This window comes from Monodon monoceros, unplaced genomic scaffold (genome assembly GCF_005190385.1).
Source record: "Monodon monoceros isolate NGI ecotype Baffin Bay Population unplaced genomic scaffold, NGI_Narwhal_1 Super_Scaffold_20, whole genome shotgun sequence".
Lineage (NCBI taxonomy): Eukaryota > Metazoa > Chordata > Mammalia > Artiodactyla > Monodontidae > Monodon > Monodon monoceros.
In genome coordinates this window covers 33,111,191-33,127,552 of record NW_021703777.1, presented here as the reverse complement: position 1 = coordinate 33,127,552, position 16,362 = coordinate 33,111,191, and the positions used below count along the sequence as shown (strand labels likewise).

The following is a 16,362-nucleotide window of genomic DNA, read 5'->3' as shown; positions in this document are numbered from 1 at the left end:
CTGTGCCACAAACCCCGTTGTATAGTGTTTGTCTCATAAATGTTAAGTCCTTTGTAAGCAGGACTTAATCTGAGATGGAGTCCATGGTTGGCATTGCCCATAGCATAGTCTTTAAACAAGTCCTTCGTGAAAGGTAGAATTTATACCATAGCAATAATTTAAAGATCTAATTTAAAAGAAGTCACAGGGGCTTTGGGGACAGATTAATCTCTGTTCCAGTTGCAGATCTGCTATTTATAGTCTCACTTTGGACAAGTCACATAGGCTCTCTGTGCTTTGGTTTTCTAGTTGTAAAAGTGGGGAAACCATAAAAATCTTTAGAAAGGGAGATTATAACAATTGAAGGTGAAAATACACGTGAAGCACACTTAACATTCATTCACAAATGGTTATTATAAGAGGAAAGTGCCCTCATTGATACATTTAACAGATAAAAATTGGATTCATAAAAAGGAAGACTGAATCTATGTATAATACTGTTCCTGCAAAAAGATTCACTAATCTGTGACAACAAGCTCTTCACTTTGTCCATTTAATATTTTGCTTGTTTTTGGTGACATGGACTGATTGAGGGTCTTCATGGATAGCCCAGGAATGAACATCTTTGTTCTTAAAGGTCTTAAGGTGGAGTGATCTTCATTTCTTCACATGTTCCCCACTCTCTCATTTCTTCTCTTACCTGCTTTCTCAGCACCCCCGCCCCCCGCACCCCAAACCTAAATGACTTCTTGAACTTGTGGAGAAATTTAAAAGAAAGAGGAAAGTAAGGATAAAAGGAAAGCAAAACTGAGAAGGAATCAATTTTGGAGAATCAGCAGGCACAGCCTTTCCTGTCTGCTAGGAGTCAGCTTGCAGCCCCCTCGCTCCGCTCCACTCCACCTGAGGATCCACAGGTTACTTAGCTTTACTAAAGACACAGCGCCAGTCTGCATTTTAAGGATACAGACTGGATGGAACTGCCACTGTTTTTATTTTTACTGTGTTAATTTAGAACTGGCATAGGCCTGGCACTTTATTCAGCTTAGAACATGGAAAATCACACTATTTTTTAGTCTTTCTCAATTCTGTTTTAGTCCCCAGTGTCTCGGGTACATGGGCCCTCAGCACATGAGAGGCATTTCTGGATTCGTGGTTAACTTCATCCCAAACAATATGAAATGATGCTCTCTCTCTTGCCCTTCATCACCCTCAGCTCGTGCTCCCTCCAGAGCCCACAGCAGCGTGCTCTCTTTGTCCTGTGCCAAATCTTCTTCTTCACTGCCTTTGGGTTTCCTCTTTGCTCAGTGCATCCTGCCACAGTTGGGGAGGGGGAATGTGGGGAGACAGAGAGAGAGAGAGGGAGGGAGTATAAGTAAGTGAGAAAACTCAGGCTGTTGTGACTTACCAAGGATTTTTGTCCAAGATGAAAGTATCAAAGTGTACCAGACAGTAATAGAAAATGGTGCTTTAAGTAGGAACATATGCTTTACTTTAGAAAAGTAAAACTTGCAGAGGATTATCTTCTTCTGTTGTGCTCTCTCTCCTCTCCTTATTTTTAGATGGAGGAAACGCACACAAAAAGCCAGTATGGGATCCACTTCTCACTGTTTTATACACTATATTTCTTATCTAATACATGGAAAATTAAGAACCCCAAAACAAATCTGGTCCCAAGTCTGTAGGAAAAGTACTTTCACTGCTACCTTCTGCTCTGGACTTGATGATTTTCTGGCTTCCTAGCTGTGGTCCCAGAGGCCAGCAGGACCAGATGTCAGATCCAGATCTCCTGGCTCCTCCAGGAGGAGGAGGGTTCAAGGAGGGTTTAAGGAGGGAAGAAGGTCTCCCTCCTTCCAACCTTGCTGCCCTTCAGGGCAATCAAACTACTCCTCTGCTCAAAGCCCTCAAATGGGTCAGAGCCACGGTCCCCTCAAAGGCCCACAGAGCCCTCTGTGAACTGTCCCTGCCCGTTTGATATCACCCTACTGGTTTCCTTGCTGTTCCCTGAACAGGCCTGGGATGTACTGCACTCCTGTCTCAGGGCCTTTGCACTTGCTCTTTCCTCTGTTACAATTTTCCTCCAAATAACTGAAGTCTAGCTCCCTCATATGGGTCAGTCTTTTCTTGCACTCCCCTCCAATACTCCCTTACCCTTTCTCCTTAGCAGTTAAAGATTATTTGTGGGATGAAAGTGGTTCTTTTTTTTCACTCTTTGGAAATCAGGGAAACTTTCCTTGAATATCTTTGGCCTCCACTCTGAAATTATTGCCTCTTAGGAGCTTTAAGTGGTAATCTCATTCCTATTTAAGAATCAGCATTGGAGTATAGATACCATGAACTCATAGCTCAAGGTTAAAAGTAAAATGAATATATATTTAAAGTGAATATATATATATATATATATAAAATTTGTTGTTTCAAAAGTCTATTCTAGGATCCTTCTTAGTTATTCTGCATCCCAGTGTTCAGGTGAGACCCATTTGTAACCACTTCTCATCCATCCAACAGGGTGGACTCAGCGCCCAAGCTTTTGTTCGTGTGGAACTGGAGGATGTGAATGATAATGAACCCGTGTTTAACCCGTCAACCTATGTGACGAGCATTAGCGGCCAGACCCAGCCAGGCACTGAGATCATCAATGTTCTTGCCTCAGACAGGGATTCCGGGATGTATGGAACAGTGGCTTATGAGCTTGTCCTCGGAGACCTGTCATTCCTTTTCACCATCGACTCCACCACAGGTATGTGAGCTTGGAATCAACAGCTTCTGCATAAGAGCCAGAAAATTAGCTGAATTGGTTTTTCCTTGGCAGGGGTGTTGCAGGACTCACTTCACCTTCCATAAGGCAGCAAGGCATGCTGAAAAGAGCCGGGCTTTGTAGGTTAGGACTGGATCTGATTCCCAGCTTTGCCTCCTCTTGGTTTTATGACCTTCATTGGCCTCAGTCATCATTTCAACATACAAATACACCCTACTAGTGTAAAGAGCATTGTACGGACGTCCAAAGAAATCCCTTTCTGGTACTAGGTCTGGCATTCCCTTAATCTCTTTGGGTCTTAGTTTCCTTGTTTTTGAAATGATACCTAAATCTCCTTTTAGTTCTCTAATATGGTAATTGTGTATCTGCCAAAAAAGTCCAACAGGCAAACAATCTTTCAGAAATAATCAATATTTAAGAGGTTACTTCCTCTTCCTATTAGTTTGTTGTTAACAAAAAAAAAGTTTGAAATACTTGGTTACAATATTTGGTTACAATATTTGGTATTTTATAACCAACATTTGGTTATAAAATTTCAAGTGTATAATATTACATTATAATCCTATGGAGATATTACAGATATTTTGCCCAAAAATGAGGCTGCAAAGAAAAAGAAAAAAATTTTTTCCTTTTGCTTTTTTACTTTTACAAAATATTTTATTTTATTTATTGTAGTAAGAACATTTAACCTGAGATCTGCCCTTTGACACATATTTCAGTGTAGAGTACATTATCGGTGACAAGAGGTACAATGTTGTACAGCAGATCTAGGGTTTATTATTCATCTTGCTTCACTGAAACTTTATGCTCATTGACTAACAACTTGCCATTTCTCCCTCCTCGCTGGCCCCTGGCAACCAGCTTTCAACTCTTGGATCTGATGAACTTGCCTATTTTAGATCTTTCATATGAATGAAATATGTAGTGTCTGTCCTTCTGTGGCCGGCTTAGTTCACTTAACATCATGTCCTCCAGGTTCATCCATATTGTCCTGTGTTGCAGAAAGTCCTTCTTTTTGTCAAGGCTGAATAATGTTCCATTGTAGGTATATGCCACATCTTCTTTTTACATCCATCTGTTGATAGACATTTAGGTTTTTTCCGCAACCTGGTAATTGTGAATAGTGCTTCATTGAGAATGAGAGGGCAGAGATCTCCTCAAGATTATATTTCTTCTTAAAACACCTGCTCTGAGCATGGTTGGAATGTGTTTCTGTTGTGATGATGATGGTGTCAGGTGCTACACTAGGCAGTTCTGTACGTTGTCTCTTTGGATCTGTACAACATCCTTTGCAATGACAACGTTCATTAGCAACAAACAATAATTTACACAGGGAATCCGACCTACCGAGTTAGTTTGCCCTCTCAACGAGCCCCATTAGGTAAAGAGTCATTGCTTATTACCTGGTAAGTGTACTTCACCTGGCATGTATGACTGGCTGGGGGATTAGTCGTTTACAATGGCAGCCTTTACAAGGCAAAACTTTCCTTGGTCAAAATAATCCACTGATGTGTGGCCCTTTTAACACTTCAAAGATCAGAAGAAAATACATTTTTAGGAAATTAGTCTACTTATCTTGGCTTTTTCAAAATTCATCTAAACTGAGGACCTTAGCTATTTAAATGGTCAGGCCCTCCAGGGCACTAGCATTGCCAAAAATATATAGGTCAGCCAGTAATCAGGGCACAGGATCTAAAAGCATTTAGCAGATTGTTTTTAAAAGACATCAATACACTCATCCTCAAGTTTCCCCTGGATGATCTTGAAGAATGAGCTATACTGTATTGTGTTTTTAGGAGATATTTCTGTTGCTGTGCTGGCTTCAGTCAGCCACAGGCTTCCACTCCTGGCACGGGCATTAGACAAATGCCATTGTTAATCAGGGAGAACACTTTAAGTAGGTTATTATCTAGGGAAGTATGGTATTTTTTTTAAAGCAAAGACCAACTTCATAATGGAAGTAACCTTGGGTTATTATTGTTGGCAATTTCGATGTTGCTGCATTTAGGGTGAAAACATTCTCAGTCTTACAGTGCTGAGAATGTGGTTGCACCTAATCACAACTCATGAGAAAGTCATAAGAGCTGGTAATGCTTTACTTTAACCTTTAGAAGAGAATGAAACAGTATCATGATTAACTATGGGAAAAAGTTGCCTAGTGAACAGGTAGTCTCCAATTTGAACAGTTGAGTTGTTCATCTGTTGGTTGACTACAACTATGGACACATTTTCGATTTTGTACATAATAGTTAGGCCTCTAGGCCATGCCATAAAAGTCAGTTTAACTGTTGATGTTCTCAAAGAATAGAACAAGGAGCTGTATTGAAATATGGTTTTCCTCTTCTGGATCTGTGTCTTTGTTGAACCTATAAAAGGCTGGGCTTTCTTGCTTTCACTATAAAGGCCTGTGTCTACAGAGCCTGTCAGTGTAAACATAGTCTCAAGAAATTGCCTCTGTCAATAAATATATGTGGAATAAATGAATAAATGACCTTTAGAAATAATTGGAAAGTGATTTAAATCCTTATTGCATCCTCTTAAGAAATTGCAAGGCAGTATCATTGATAACACAGAGCAAACCTTCATTTAAAATCCTCTTTCCCTATCGCAGCATGGCGGGGACACTAGGGCCTACCCCCACTTTCCCCAGAATTCTCCCAAATTCTCTCTCCAGTGTAACTGTGCCAGCTCTTTTCTAGGTATACAAGTATACAAACTAAATACACACACACACACACACATGCATATAGTTGTACATAGTTATATAGTAGAGGAGAAGATTGAGAATTGATAGCCAATTTATACATTATCACTTCTTGAAATACTCTAAAATTCTCTCTTAGAGACATTCATTCATTTTCTCATTGGTTCCTTCGTGCTTTCATTTTGAGGCTTCCTATATTAGACATGCTATTTTATAAGCTTACATACTTTGTGTTATAGCCTCAAGTGTTCATGAAGACGAGATTTTCCATTGATCTGTTTGTGCCACAACCAAGACTCGTGCATTAAAAATAGAGCTTTTGGACTTACTGTGTTCATCTGGGAAGAAAAATGTTTTGGAGAAAACTGGAGGGTGTGTGGCGATGTCCTAGTTGTTTTCTCTTGTGGGTTTATCTTCCTGTTCTGTTTCTGGCTTTCTAAGTGTGTTGTTGGTTCAAAGAACATTTTTGTATAACGGGTTTCGGCACCAGGAGAGAGAGATTGACTTAAGCCTTCGTTTCTGTTATTCTCAGTTAGTGGGTTCTTTTGATGTGGGCACGAGGCAGACCACACTGTTTTGAGTTTTAAAAGGAGGAAACACAAGAAGCTTATTTATTAATAGCTCTTTTTCATGTATTTTTAATCCCATTTTTTGAACTACAGGTTGATTTTTTTTACATTGTCTGAAGTAGTCTCTTTAGTAAATAAAAGGAGCAATTTTTAGCTTTTGTGTTGTCCTATATTTTTAGTAATTTTACTCTGCAACAAACATTACTTCTAATTCAAATTATTTTAAGGTGACAGGTTTCAAGCATTTGTGTGGGTCATTTATTATTGCCCAGTTACCTCTTTTGCTAGGGCTACCTGTGGTTCAATTTTTGTGATTTATCTAATGTTAATGATATACAGAAAAGTCAAAAGTCCTGAAAAGAAAGGAAGAAAATGGAAGCAAGTTAATTGTTTCCACAGATATGAACCAAGCAGTGCTATCCGTGTTTGGGATACATCAGTGTATAAGACAGACAAAAATTCCTGCTTGCTCTCATATATCTGACAATAGACCTTTCGTTGCCTCGCTTATTGCCTGTCCTGGGTTTAGTTGTGGTGCACATAAAAGCCAGGTTGAATACCATGGAAAAACAAGGAATTAAAAGGGCAACTGAATGAGTTAAACCAGCCCTGCCTCTGTGTTTAGTTGTAATCTCTTGTTTGTTCAGAGTGCGTGGATTTTAACAGGGATTGTAAGTAATGTAGCACAAAGTCTGTTTTTATCTCAAGGGCAGATTCTTTTCTAATGTTAGTTTTACACTCAGTATTCATACCTTGTAATGATTCTCATAATTCTTCATGATTGTCACTTTCCTACATTCAGAACATTCTGATATATAGTTAACAAATTAATACCACACCTTATTTCATATGGGATGTGAACTTGCTCATGCCCCCAAAAAGTGACTTTCTTTCATTTGCAAGACAGAGACTAAAATTAATCATGAGCACCTAATCAGTGTGTGTCACCTTCATGGGAAACAAAAGCATGTTAGAGGGTTTTCTCATTAGTTTTTCCAGTATAAGATCACAGACTCTTGGAGATGGAAGGGACCTTACAGATCAGCTCCCTCATTTAGTGGAGGAAGAAATTGAGGCAGAAAGGGATTTAGTGACTTCCCTAAAAGTACACAGTTGGTAAATGGCATAATAGGACTTGAACCCCATCTTAGACCTGTGATCTGTCCCTATACTGTTCCATCTCAGACAATACTTTTTGACATCTTTTCCATATATTGCCTATTTGAGCCTTACATCAACGTATGACATAAGCAAGGCAGATGTTTTTATGCCCATCGTAAATTAAGAGACTGAAAACCCTAAGAGACTTAGTGATTTGCTCAAGGAGTTAGTAGTACTCCTGACACTTTTACTTCTTGAATTTCCATTTCAAAGCTCTTTCCATGGGACTTCCCTGGTGGCACAATGGTTAAGAATCTGCCTGCCAATGCAGGGGACACAGGTTCGAGCCCTGGTCAGGGAAGATCCCACATGCCGAGGAGCAGCTAAGCCCGTTTGCCACAACCACTGAGCCCACGTGCCACAACTACTGAGCCCATGTGCCGCAACTACTAAAGCCCATGTGCCTAGAGCCCGTGCTCCACAAGAGAAACCACCGCGATGAGAAGCCCTCACACCACAACAAAGAGTGGCCCCATCTTGCTGCAACTAGAGAAAGCCCATGCGCAGCAACAAAAACCCAACACAGCCAAAACTAAATAATAAATAAATTTATATATAAAAAAAACTTCCCATGATTATGGTTTTAAAAAAAAAAACTAAAGACAAAGCTAAGATAAATGTAAGTTCCATTGATTCAACTAAATAAGATAGAAATGATCTCTCATTGTGACTTCCTATATAAGCCTATTTGAGATAATAATTATTCTGTTGATTTATTTACTCTTTTCAGTTGAATAAATAGAATTCAGTGGAATCTTCCAAAATAGGTACATTTTTCTTAAGAACTGTTTTAGTTGTCAGTATGAGATAGACAAGTTCAAAATATTCATCCTACTCCTTTCAGCCAATGCAGCTTAGTTACCCAGATTTGTGTGGAAAATAAAGAGTACAATATCATCTATTTGGTGAATAAGCTTCTATATTCTCGCAAAAGGAATATAGGAAGGACACCATAAATATCAATAATCAATAAGAAATTGATATTGATATCCCATAGTTTTTGGTCTGTCTCTGTTTTTGAGAAAATTACAGACTCCATGTTTGGTGAAGGTCATGATTTTGTGCTTATTTTTGTTCTTTTTAAAAAAAAATTTTTTTGGGTTGTGTTGGGTCTTTGTTGCTGTGCTCAGGCTTTCTCTAGTTGCAGCAAGCATGGGCTACTCTTCATTGTGGTGCGCGGGCTTCTCATTGTGGTGGCTTCTCTTGTTGAGGAACACGGGCTCTAGGCATGCGGGCTTCAGTAGTTGTAGCACGCAGGCTCAGTAGTTGTGGCTCGAGGGCTCTAGAGCGCAGGTTCAGTAGGTAGTTGTGGCGCATGGGCTTAGTTGCTCCACAGCACGTGGGATCTTCCCAGACCAAGGATCGAACCCGTGTCCCCTGAATTGGCACGTGGATTCTTAACCACTGCACCACCAGGGAAGTCCCTTATTTTTGTTCTTAACTATCCCATAGCTTTCACTTTTAGTAATGACCTATAGGTTATTTTCTAACTACGAAGTACTACTTTGGTGAAGAGTATCCCATCTTTTCTAGGAAGCTTGATTCTAAAATTATTGCTTAATTAGTTGAAGAACATGCTTTTATTTGTATATCAGATTTAAGAGACCTTTGTCTTTAAGTTCTTTTATTAGTCTATCAATTAAAATAATTCATCCCAGCAATTTCCTCTATTTAAATAAGTGACAAGATAAATAGCATAGACAAATACTATTGCACATTATAATTAGTATGTATAACTCTAAGCACTACAGTAACTAAAATTTAAAATAAGTAGTGCTCTGTAAGTGAATCAACATCTATTTTTTAAAGTTAAAATTGATCCCCTGAACTGGTGGTTAATGATAATTTGCAAGTGTCATGAAAAAAATGAGAGCCAAATAATCACTGTACTTTAAAGTCTTAAAATATAATGTCATAAGTCTTAAGCTGGCTAATATACAGGTAAAGAGAGCTATTGATTTTACTTACTGTTTTATTATTTATTTTATATATATATAATATGTAATATATATATATTTTTACAGCTACATTTTCTGGCCCATCAGCATTTAATAGACAGCTTAGTCTATTTACTAATGTTGAATTCAAGTAAGTGAGTTTTCTAGCTCCCCTTTATACTTGAATGTTTTTAGAAGTGAATGTTTTGAAATATTCCACATATAGAAGGGCACACTTAATCTTAATACTCTCCTCTTCTAAGTGGTGACTGTTCATTCAAAGAAACTTACTAGCTTCTTACTGGTCTCTAGTAGAAACTGTTCCACTGCACAAAGTTGGCTTTGCAAGCCAAAAAAGTAGTCCTTGGCTCAGAAGAAGCCTAGTAAAATTCATACATATAGGCATGAGATGGAACTTGTTCAACTATAGAAAGACAGATTTGGTTATCTCACCTGCTTGCCTAAAATCTTTCGATGACTTTCCATGGCTCTTTGGCCGGAGACCAAATCCTTGTTATGGTCTCCCAGGCTCTTCATGACCTGCCCTCCTTTCCCCTGTGGCCCGAGCTCCAGTAATTCTCTTTAATCTTTGTTCTCATTCTTTTTTTTTTTTCGGTACGTGGGCCTCTCACTGCTGCAGCCTCTCCCGTTGCGGAGCACAGGCTCCGGACGCGCAGGCTCAGCGGCCATGGCTCACGGGCGCAGCCGCTCCGCAGCATGTGGGATCTTCCCGGACCGGGGCACGAACCCGCGTCCCCTGCATTGGCAGGCGGACTCTCAGCCACTGCGCCACCAGGGAAGCCCTGTGCTCATTCTTTACACCAACTATTTCTTCCCCTTCTCTTCCTCCTCCTCTTTCTTCCTCCTTCTCCTCCTTTCCCTGAGCCCACCATGTTTCCCTCCATAGGCACGTCATGCATTTTCCCTTCTGCACAGAACATTTGATGGCTCTCTATCCTCTTCTCTTCCCACACTCACATATTCACCTAGGTAATGGCCTAACTCATCCTTCAGAGCTCAGGTTACAGGTCACTTTTCTCATGGAGGTGTTTTCTGACGATTCCCTCCCCAAGCACGTTAAATCAGGTCCCAGTTTATATTCTAGCACTTCTCTTTATATTATAATTACATATTTTTTGATTATATGATTAATGTCTGTGCCCTGCAGACACAGTCTATTTTGCTCCCTACCGCCTTTCCAGTTACTAGCACATTTCCTGGAATGTAGATGGTACACAATAAATGGTCGTTGATATAAAAAAGGAAAGAATGAGATGGAGCTGTTGCCACGAGAAAGTTTGCAGTCCAGCTGAATCGACAATAATAGCGCATATAATTTACAGAGAAGAGATCGGTGGGTGCCGGAGCTGGGGATGGAGTGGGGCAGGTCACGTGGGCAAAGGGGGTTAAAAGGTACAAACTTCCAGTTATAAGATAATAAATCCTGGGGATTTATGTACAGCATGGTGACTGTAGTTAACAATATTATACTGTAAATTTGAAAGTTGCTAACAGAGTAGATCATAAAAGTTCTCATCACAAGGAAAAAATTTATAAATATGTGTGGTGATGGATGTTAACTAAATTTATTCTCGTAATCAGTTCACAATACATACATATATCAAATTATCATGTTGTACATCTAAAACTAATACAATAGTATTAGTCAATTATATCTCAATAATAAATAAATTAAAAAATCATATTATGAAATTACAATAATTTTTAAAGTTTAATACTGGAAAAGAAATAGATACTCAGTCCAGACCAGAGTACAGAAAACTATGGAAACATATGTGGAAATATAGGAAAAAAAAATATAGAAGGCCAGACTCAATAATTACATTCCGAAGGTCAAGTATTGAGAATATGACCACACACTGTAGTGTAGTTATTTGACCAAAAGAAGCCCAGCTGTCTGGCTCCTAAGAATCTTCAACAGATGGCATTCTATACTTAAAGTATTTTATCTTCAGACTTACATTAAGCAAGCTCTTTCTTTTGATGTATCAAACTGAATGCCAGTTACCAGGTTATAGGGAAAAAACGTAACTGTCACAGGAACTGAATTCTTAAGGCTTCGTGTCCAGCTTGCCTTCTCCGCTCAGGCACACTATGGAGAAAGCCAAATCAGATTTTTAAAGAAGGGAATGAGATAATGTTAATGTTTAGTGGTACCAGATTAAAATAACCGGATGGATCTTCTCCGTAATAAAGATGCTCTTGCCAGTAGAACAGAACTGTGAAGGCCTGCTGACTCACAGCGTTCTGCGTTACTCTGCCGTTCGCTGGGAGGGAAGTACCTGAAGGCTGTTCCCACTTCTCTTGTACAGCCTGGGCCTGAATTTGTGTGCCTAACATTTACCTCTCTTTTACCTACTTTTTCTGGACTCGTCATCAACCCTCTGGGTTAGAACATTTAAAAGATACATTTCAGATACAATCAAGTGTGTAAGCCATAGACTCCCACTGTCTCATGTCTCATTAAGGTGACTTTGCATTTGTCTTCCCTGAAACAGAAATTCTAAGAGTAAACTCCACGTATTGATGGCATGAGGACCACAGGGAGAGCAGACCTTCAGAAGAGAACTTGGGAGAATCTAGAGTAGTCGGGGAACTTGAGCTGAACCTCACAGGAGGGCTCAGATTTGGATATGCAAGTGGGGGAAGAACGATAGTGATTCAGGAGAAGTGAAGAATATAAATGAAGATGTGGAGAGGGAGATTAGTAAGCATTTGTAACAAGAAATGAAAATGGAAGTTAGGGCTGAGTTACTAAGATATATACCAGAGGGATCCTGTGCAGGATTATTTACAAAGGAGGGAACTGAAAAGCAGTTTGATTTTTCTACTGAACTTTACCCAGCTTGTCAGAAGTATAAAGGTTTCTAAATTGGAGATAAAAGGGTTGATAATTTGGAGAGAGCTGCTGTGGATTTGTGGGTTACCCCCAGGTGGGGTGCCTGCACTTCACCAGTCAGAGAACTGAGTATTAACCCCTGCGGTTTGGGGCTAACAGACTCAAGTTTGTCTCTCACCTGAAAAATCTAGAGCAGGAATGATGGACGGTGGAAGAAAGGAGGGGTTTCTAGGGTGAAGATAAGCCGTTCCTGGAGTTTGTGGGGCCCGTGGTCCTCTGGGGTGGAGACAGCTGGTGTGGAGCTGTTTTAGGTCCTGCCCACTAAGGCCAGAGGGAGAGGTGTGAGCGTTGTTCGCTTTTCAGGAGGCAAGGAAGCAGTAAGTGAACAGTCTGAAGAGGGATATGGTTACGTCTGTTAAGGTTGCCTCAGATTAGAAGATGGAAGGTTTCTCCAAAAAAGCCACAAAAACGCTAGTGATAGAAAGTGGTTTCTAAACAGCTGCCCAGGCGGAAGAGCACTGACGCTACATCACTGCAATGGTGCCTGTCCAGTGAGAATGTTCCCACTCCTCTCCCATCCCCTCCTTTCCCCCCAGGTGCACCGAGATGGTTCAGAAACTCATATTAGCAATATGAGGAAGAGAGAGAGAAGCAGCCAGCGACATCTGACCTACAGCATGTGCTCCACCTGACCTTTATTTATATATATTTTTTGCCTTAAATTATACCTATTTATTTATTTATTTTTAATTTTATTGGAGTAGAGTTGCTTTACAATCATGTGTTAGTTTCAGGTGTACAGCATAGTGATTCAGTCATACATACATATATTCATTCTTTTTCAGATTCTTTTCCCCACCTGAACTTTAACTCAAGTTTACACTTTGATTCTTCTAAAGACATTTATATTCTAGTTATTAAATTGAAACTGTTTTGTGACTTAAGGTCACAGAAATAACTTTAATTGGTTGCTAGTGATTGTGGAGGTGGTAGGAGCTTCCTGAATTTTCACGTAAGGGCAGGAGAAGAACAGGTGGCCATACAAAATAAATCAAAATAGGTAAAAAGAAATTTCACATCATCCTGTACTGTGAATATAGGCTACAAACTAGTGTGAAGTTTGGCTTATGTTTAAGAATTCTCAAAGGAAATTTTTACCCCTCTGTTCTGCACCAGGTTTCAAGTCATAAATTTTCACTGGGGAGGCAGGGTTTTATTTCTAGCTCCCTCTTACACTGAAAGTTTTGTGGATCTAATTTTATTGGTGGAAGTCCTGCAAGACTCTCCCTCTCCAACCTGCTCCCATCCCCAAGGGCCCTGGTCTTGTCTTCTGCCCCCAGAGTTCCACAAGATCATTAGAAGAAAAGTTCAAGTACACTAGGGTTTGGTAAATACACTGAAGGCCAAAGCTAAATTCAGTATGCTGCATATGCTCTGGGTTCCTGACATCACTTAATTTTTTAACTTCTTTACTGTCAATTTTTAAAATGTATTTAAGAGGTTATATTTTTATTTTTTTGCAGCACTTGCTTTCAAGGGGAGGGTTGGTCATTGTATTTAGTATCAGAAAACAATTGTTCCCTTTAGTAATTCTTTCAGTGATAGTTTGTAAGAAGTAAATTATCTAACTGTCTTGGTCTTATTTTATGCTTGTGATAGTTAATTTTATGTGTCAACTTGGCTAGACTATGGTACCTAATTTTTGGTCAAACACCAGTCTAGATATTGCTGTAAAGGTGTTGCTGTAAAGGCTATGGTACCTAATTTTTGGTCAAACACCAGTCTAGATATTGCTGTAAAGGTGTTTTTTAGATATGATTAACATGTAACTCAGTAGTATTTGGGCAAAGCAAATAATCTTCCATAATGTGAGTGGGCCTTCTCTGATCAGTTGAAGGTCTTAAGAGAAAAGACTGATGTCCTCCCAGGAAGAAGTAATTCTACCTCTAGACTGCTTTCCAACTCAAGACTGTGACATTGACTCCTGTAGAAATTTCTAGCCTTCCAGCCAGCCCTACAAATTCCAGACTGACCGACCCCCACATGAGCCAATTCCTCAAAATAAATGTCTCTCTCTCTTCTCTCTTTCCCTGTCTCTCCCTCTCTCTTTCCTTATCTCTCTCCCCCTCTTTCCCTGTCTATCTTCTCTCCCCCCATCTCTGTCTCTGTCTCTATCTATCTATTGCAACTATTCGTTTTTGCTTCTCTGGAGAACACTGACTGATCCAACGTTCCTCCTGTAAAATAGTTTACCTGGGGCTTCCCTGGTGGCTCAGTGGTTAAGAGCCACCAGTGCAGGTGACACAGTTTCGAGCCATAGTCCGGGAAGATCCCACATGCCGCGGAGCAACTAAGCCCGTGCGCCACAACTACAGAGCTCGCGCAGCTAGAGCCCGTGCTCTGCAACAAAAGAAGACACCATAATGAGAAGCTCACACACCGCAATGAAGAGTAATCCCCGCTCACTGCAACTAGAGAAAGCCCGTGTCCAGCAACAAAGACCCAGTGCGGCCAAAAATAAATAAATACATTAAAAAAAATAGCTTATCTGAGTAGAAAATTCTAGGTAGGCAGTTGTTTTCTTCTGTAACTTTCACAATATTACTTCATTAACTTCTGACCTCTGTTGTTGCCATTGAGAAGTCTGTTGTCAAAGAATTGTTCCTTTATATGTTCTCAGTTTTTCTTCTCTTGTTGCTGCTATAAGATTTTATCTTTGTCTCTCTTTATTCAGAAACGTCACTGATGTATCTAATTATCAGCTTCTCATTTTCCTGTATATGAGAATCATTCCCCTCAGAAGTACCACCATCAGCCACACTGGTCTTGCAGTCCCCCTTGGGTGGTAAGCACCACCCTCACTGTGCCTTCTCAAAGGTGATCTGAGGGTAGATTTCTAGGTTTTGAACATGAACAGTTACTGTTAGATAAATATTGCCAAAAGTGCCTTTTGGACAGTGTACATCCATACCACACCCTTTATTAACCCTACATAATATAACTTAAAAGTTTTAGCAAACATTACAGGTGAAAACAAGAGGTAATTATTTTTATTTTGCATTTGTTATTTTTAATGAGTTTGAGCATTATCATATTTATTCATACTTTATTCTTTCTTATCTGAGTTATCTGCCCTTATCCACTGCTACCCTAACTTTTGGCTTACCTGTATTTTTTCATCTTAGTTACAGAACTCTTCAGTTATTATGTATACTAAATTGTTGTTTATATATTTTCAAAATGTTGTTTTTTGATTTTATTTATAAACCATGGAGTAAACTAATGAATAAGTGAATGAATGATAAGAAAGACAAAAACCATTAAAGTACAATGTAGTAAATGTATGATAGGCACATGTACTCAGGCCACTGTGAGATCCTGGAAGAGTGGTCTCTGAAAGAGAGTGGAAGGTAAGAGAAGGTCATCTGCGCCAGGTGAAAGTTGAGCTGTGCTTTAAAACATGAGTAGAAATCATTGTCAGAGAAGATGAAGTTATTCCAGGAAGGGGATGCAGCAATCTAAAGGGAAGAGCAAGATCTATTCTGGAAATTAGAAAGAGTTGACTGTGCCAAGAGCAAAATGTCCTGTACAGAGAGAATGTTGAGATGGGGCCACAGAGATGCAAAAGCGCTAATTGAGTGGCTTGGTTATTACGATAAAGCATTTGAACTTCCCCTGAAAACTGGGGGAAGCACTGATAGGCTGAGATTTGGATTTTAGGAAGACTATCCTAATACAAGTATGAAGAATGGTTTAGAAGGAGTCAGTCTGAAGGCAGGAAGACCAGCTTATAGTCTAGTTGAGGCAGGCATTAATTTATTTTCCATCAAGAGTGGAAAATAAAACTCTTAAAAAAGTCTCAATAATTAAAATTGAGTTAACTCTAGAAGACTCTGTGCCCAGGGAGTGGGGGGTTATTGGGGTAGAGAGACTTTTCATTTTCTTCTGTAGACAGACACTTTTGCATTATTTGAGTTTTATTTTTTAATCAAGCCAAGACTTTAATAAGAAGGATTCTGAAGCTACTCAATAACGGAAGGGAAAGACCTGACTTAGAAATTAGTGTGATGAGTATTGAGTGCTTTGGTGGACCAGCAAATCAGTGTGAACCCCGATTTTAACACGGCTGCTAAAAGTGGGTGTGATAATACTTGGTTACATTAGTATTTTATAAGTATTCCGATAAAGAATGTTTATACTCTTCTTTGTTATAGTCAGATTGTTATCTGGAACCATGTGTTCCTGGATCAACTTGGAGAATGTTCAGGAGAAAGGAACTGTAAGAGAAATGACGTAAAATCATGTCAGATAAGAAAATGGGGATGCTGTGCCTGGAGCAGGTCTGATGAGATATTTGGCTTTGGTTATTGATGATGTGTTTGCCAAGGAGAAATAAG

The 16,362-nt window shown here is 39.5% G+C and overlaps 1 protein-coding gene across 1 annotated transcript in view; it reads left to right on the top strand.

Moving 5' to 3' along the window:
- DCHS2 (dachsous cadherin-related 2) overlaps positions 1 to 16,362 on the top strand; it is a 283,498-nt gene that overhangs the window by 150,039 nt on the left and 117,097 nt on the right. Inside the window, 1 exon segment of the mRNA XM_029235496.1 lies at positions 2,485 to 2,716. Within this exon segment, the coding sequence (XP_029091329.1) occupies positions 2,485 to 2,716 (232 nt within the window).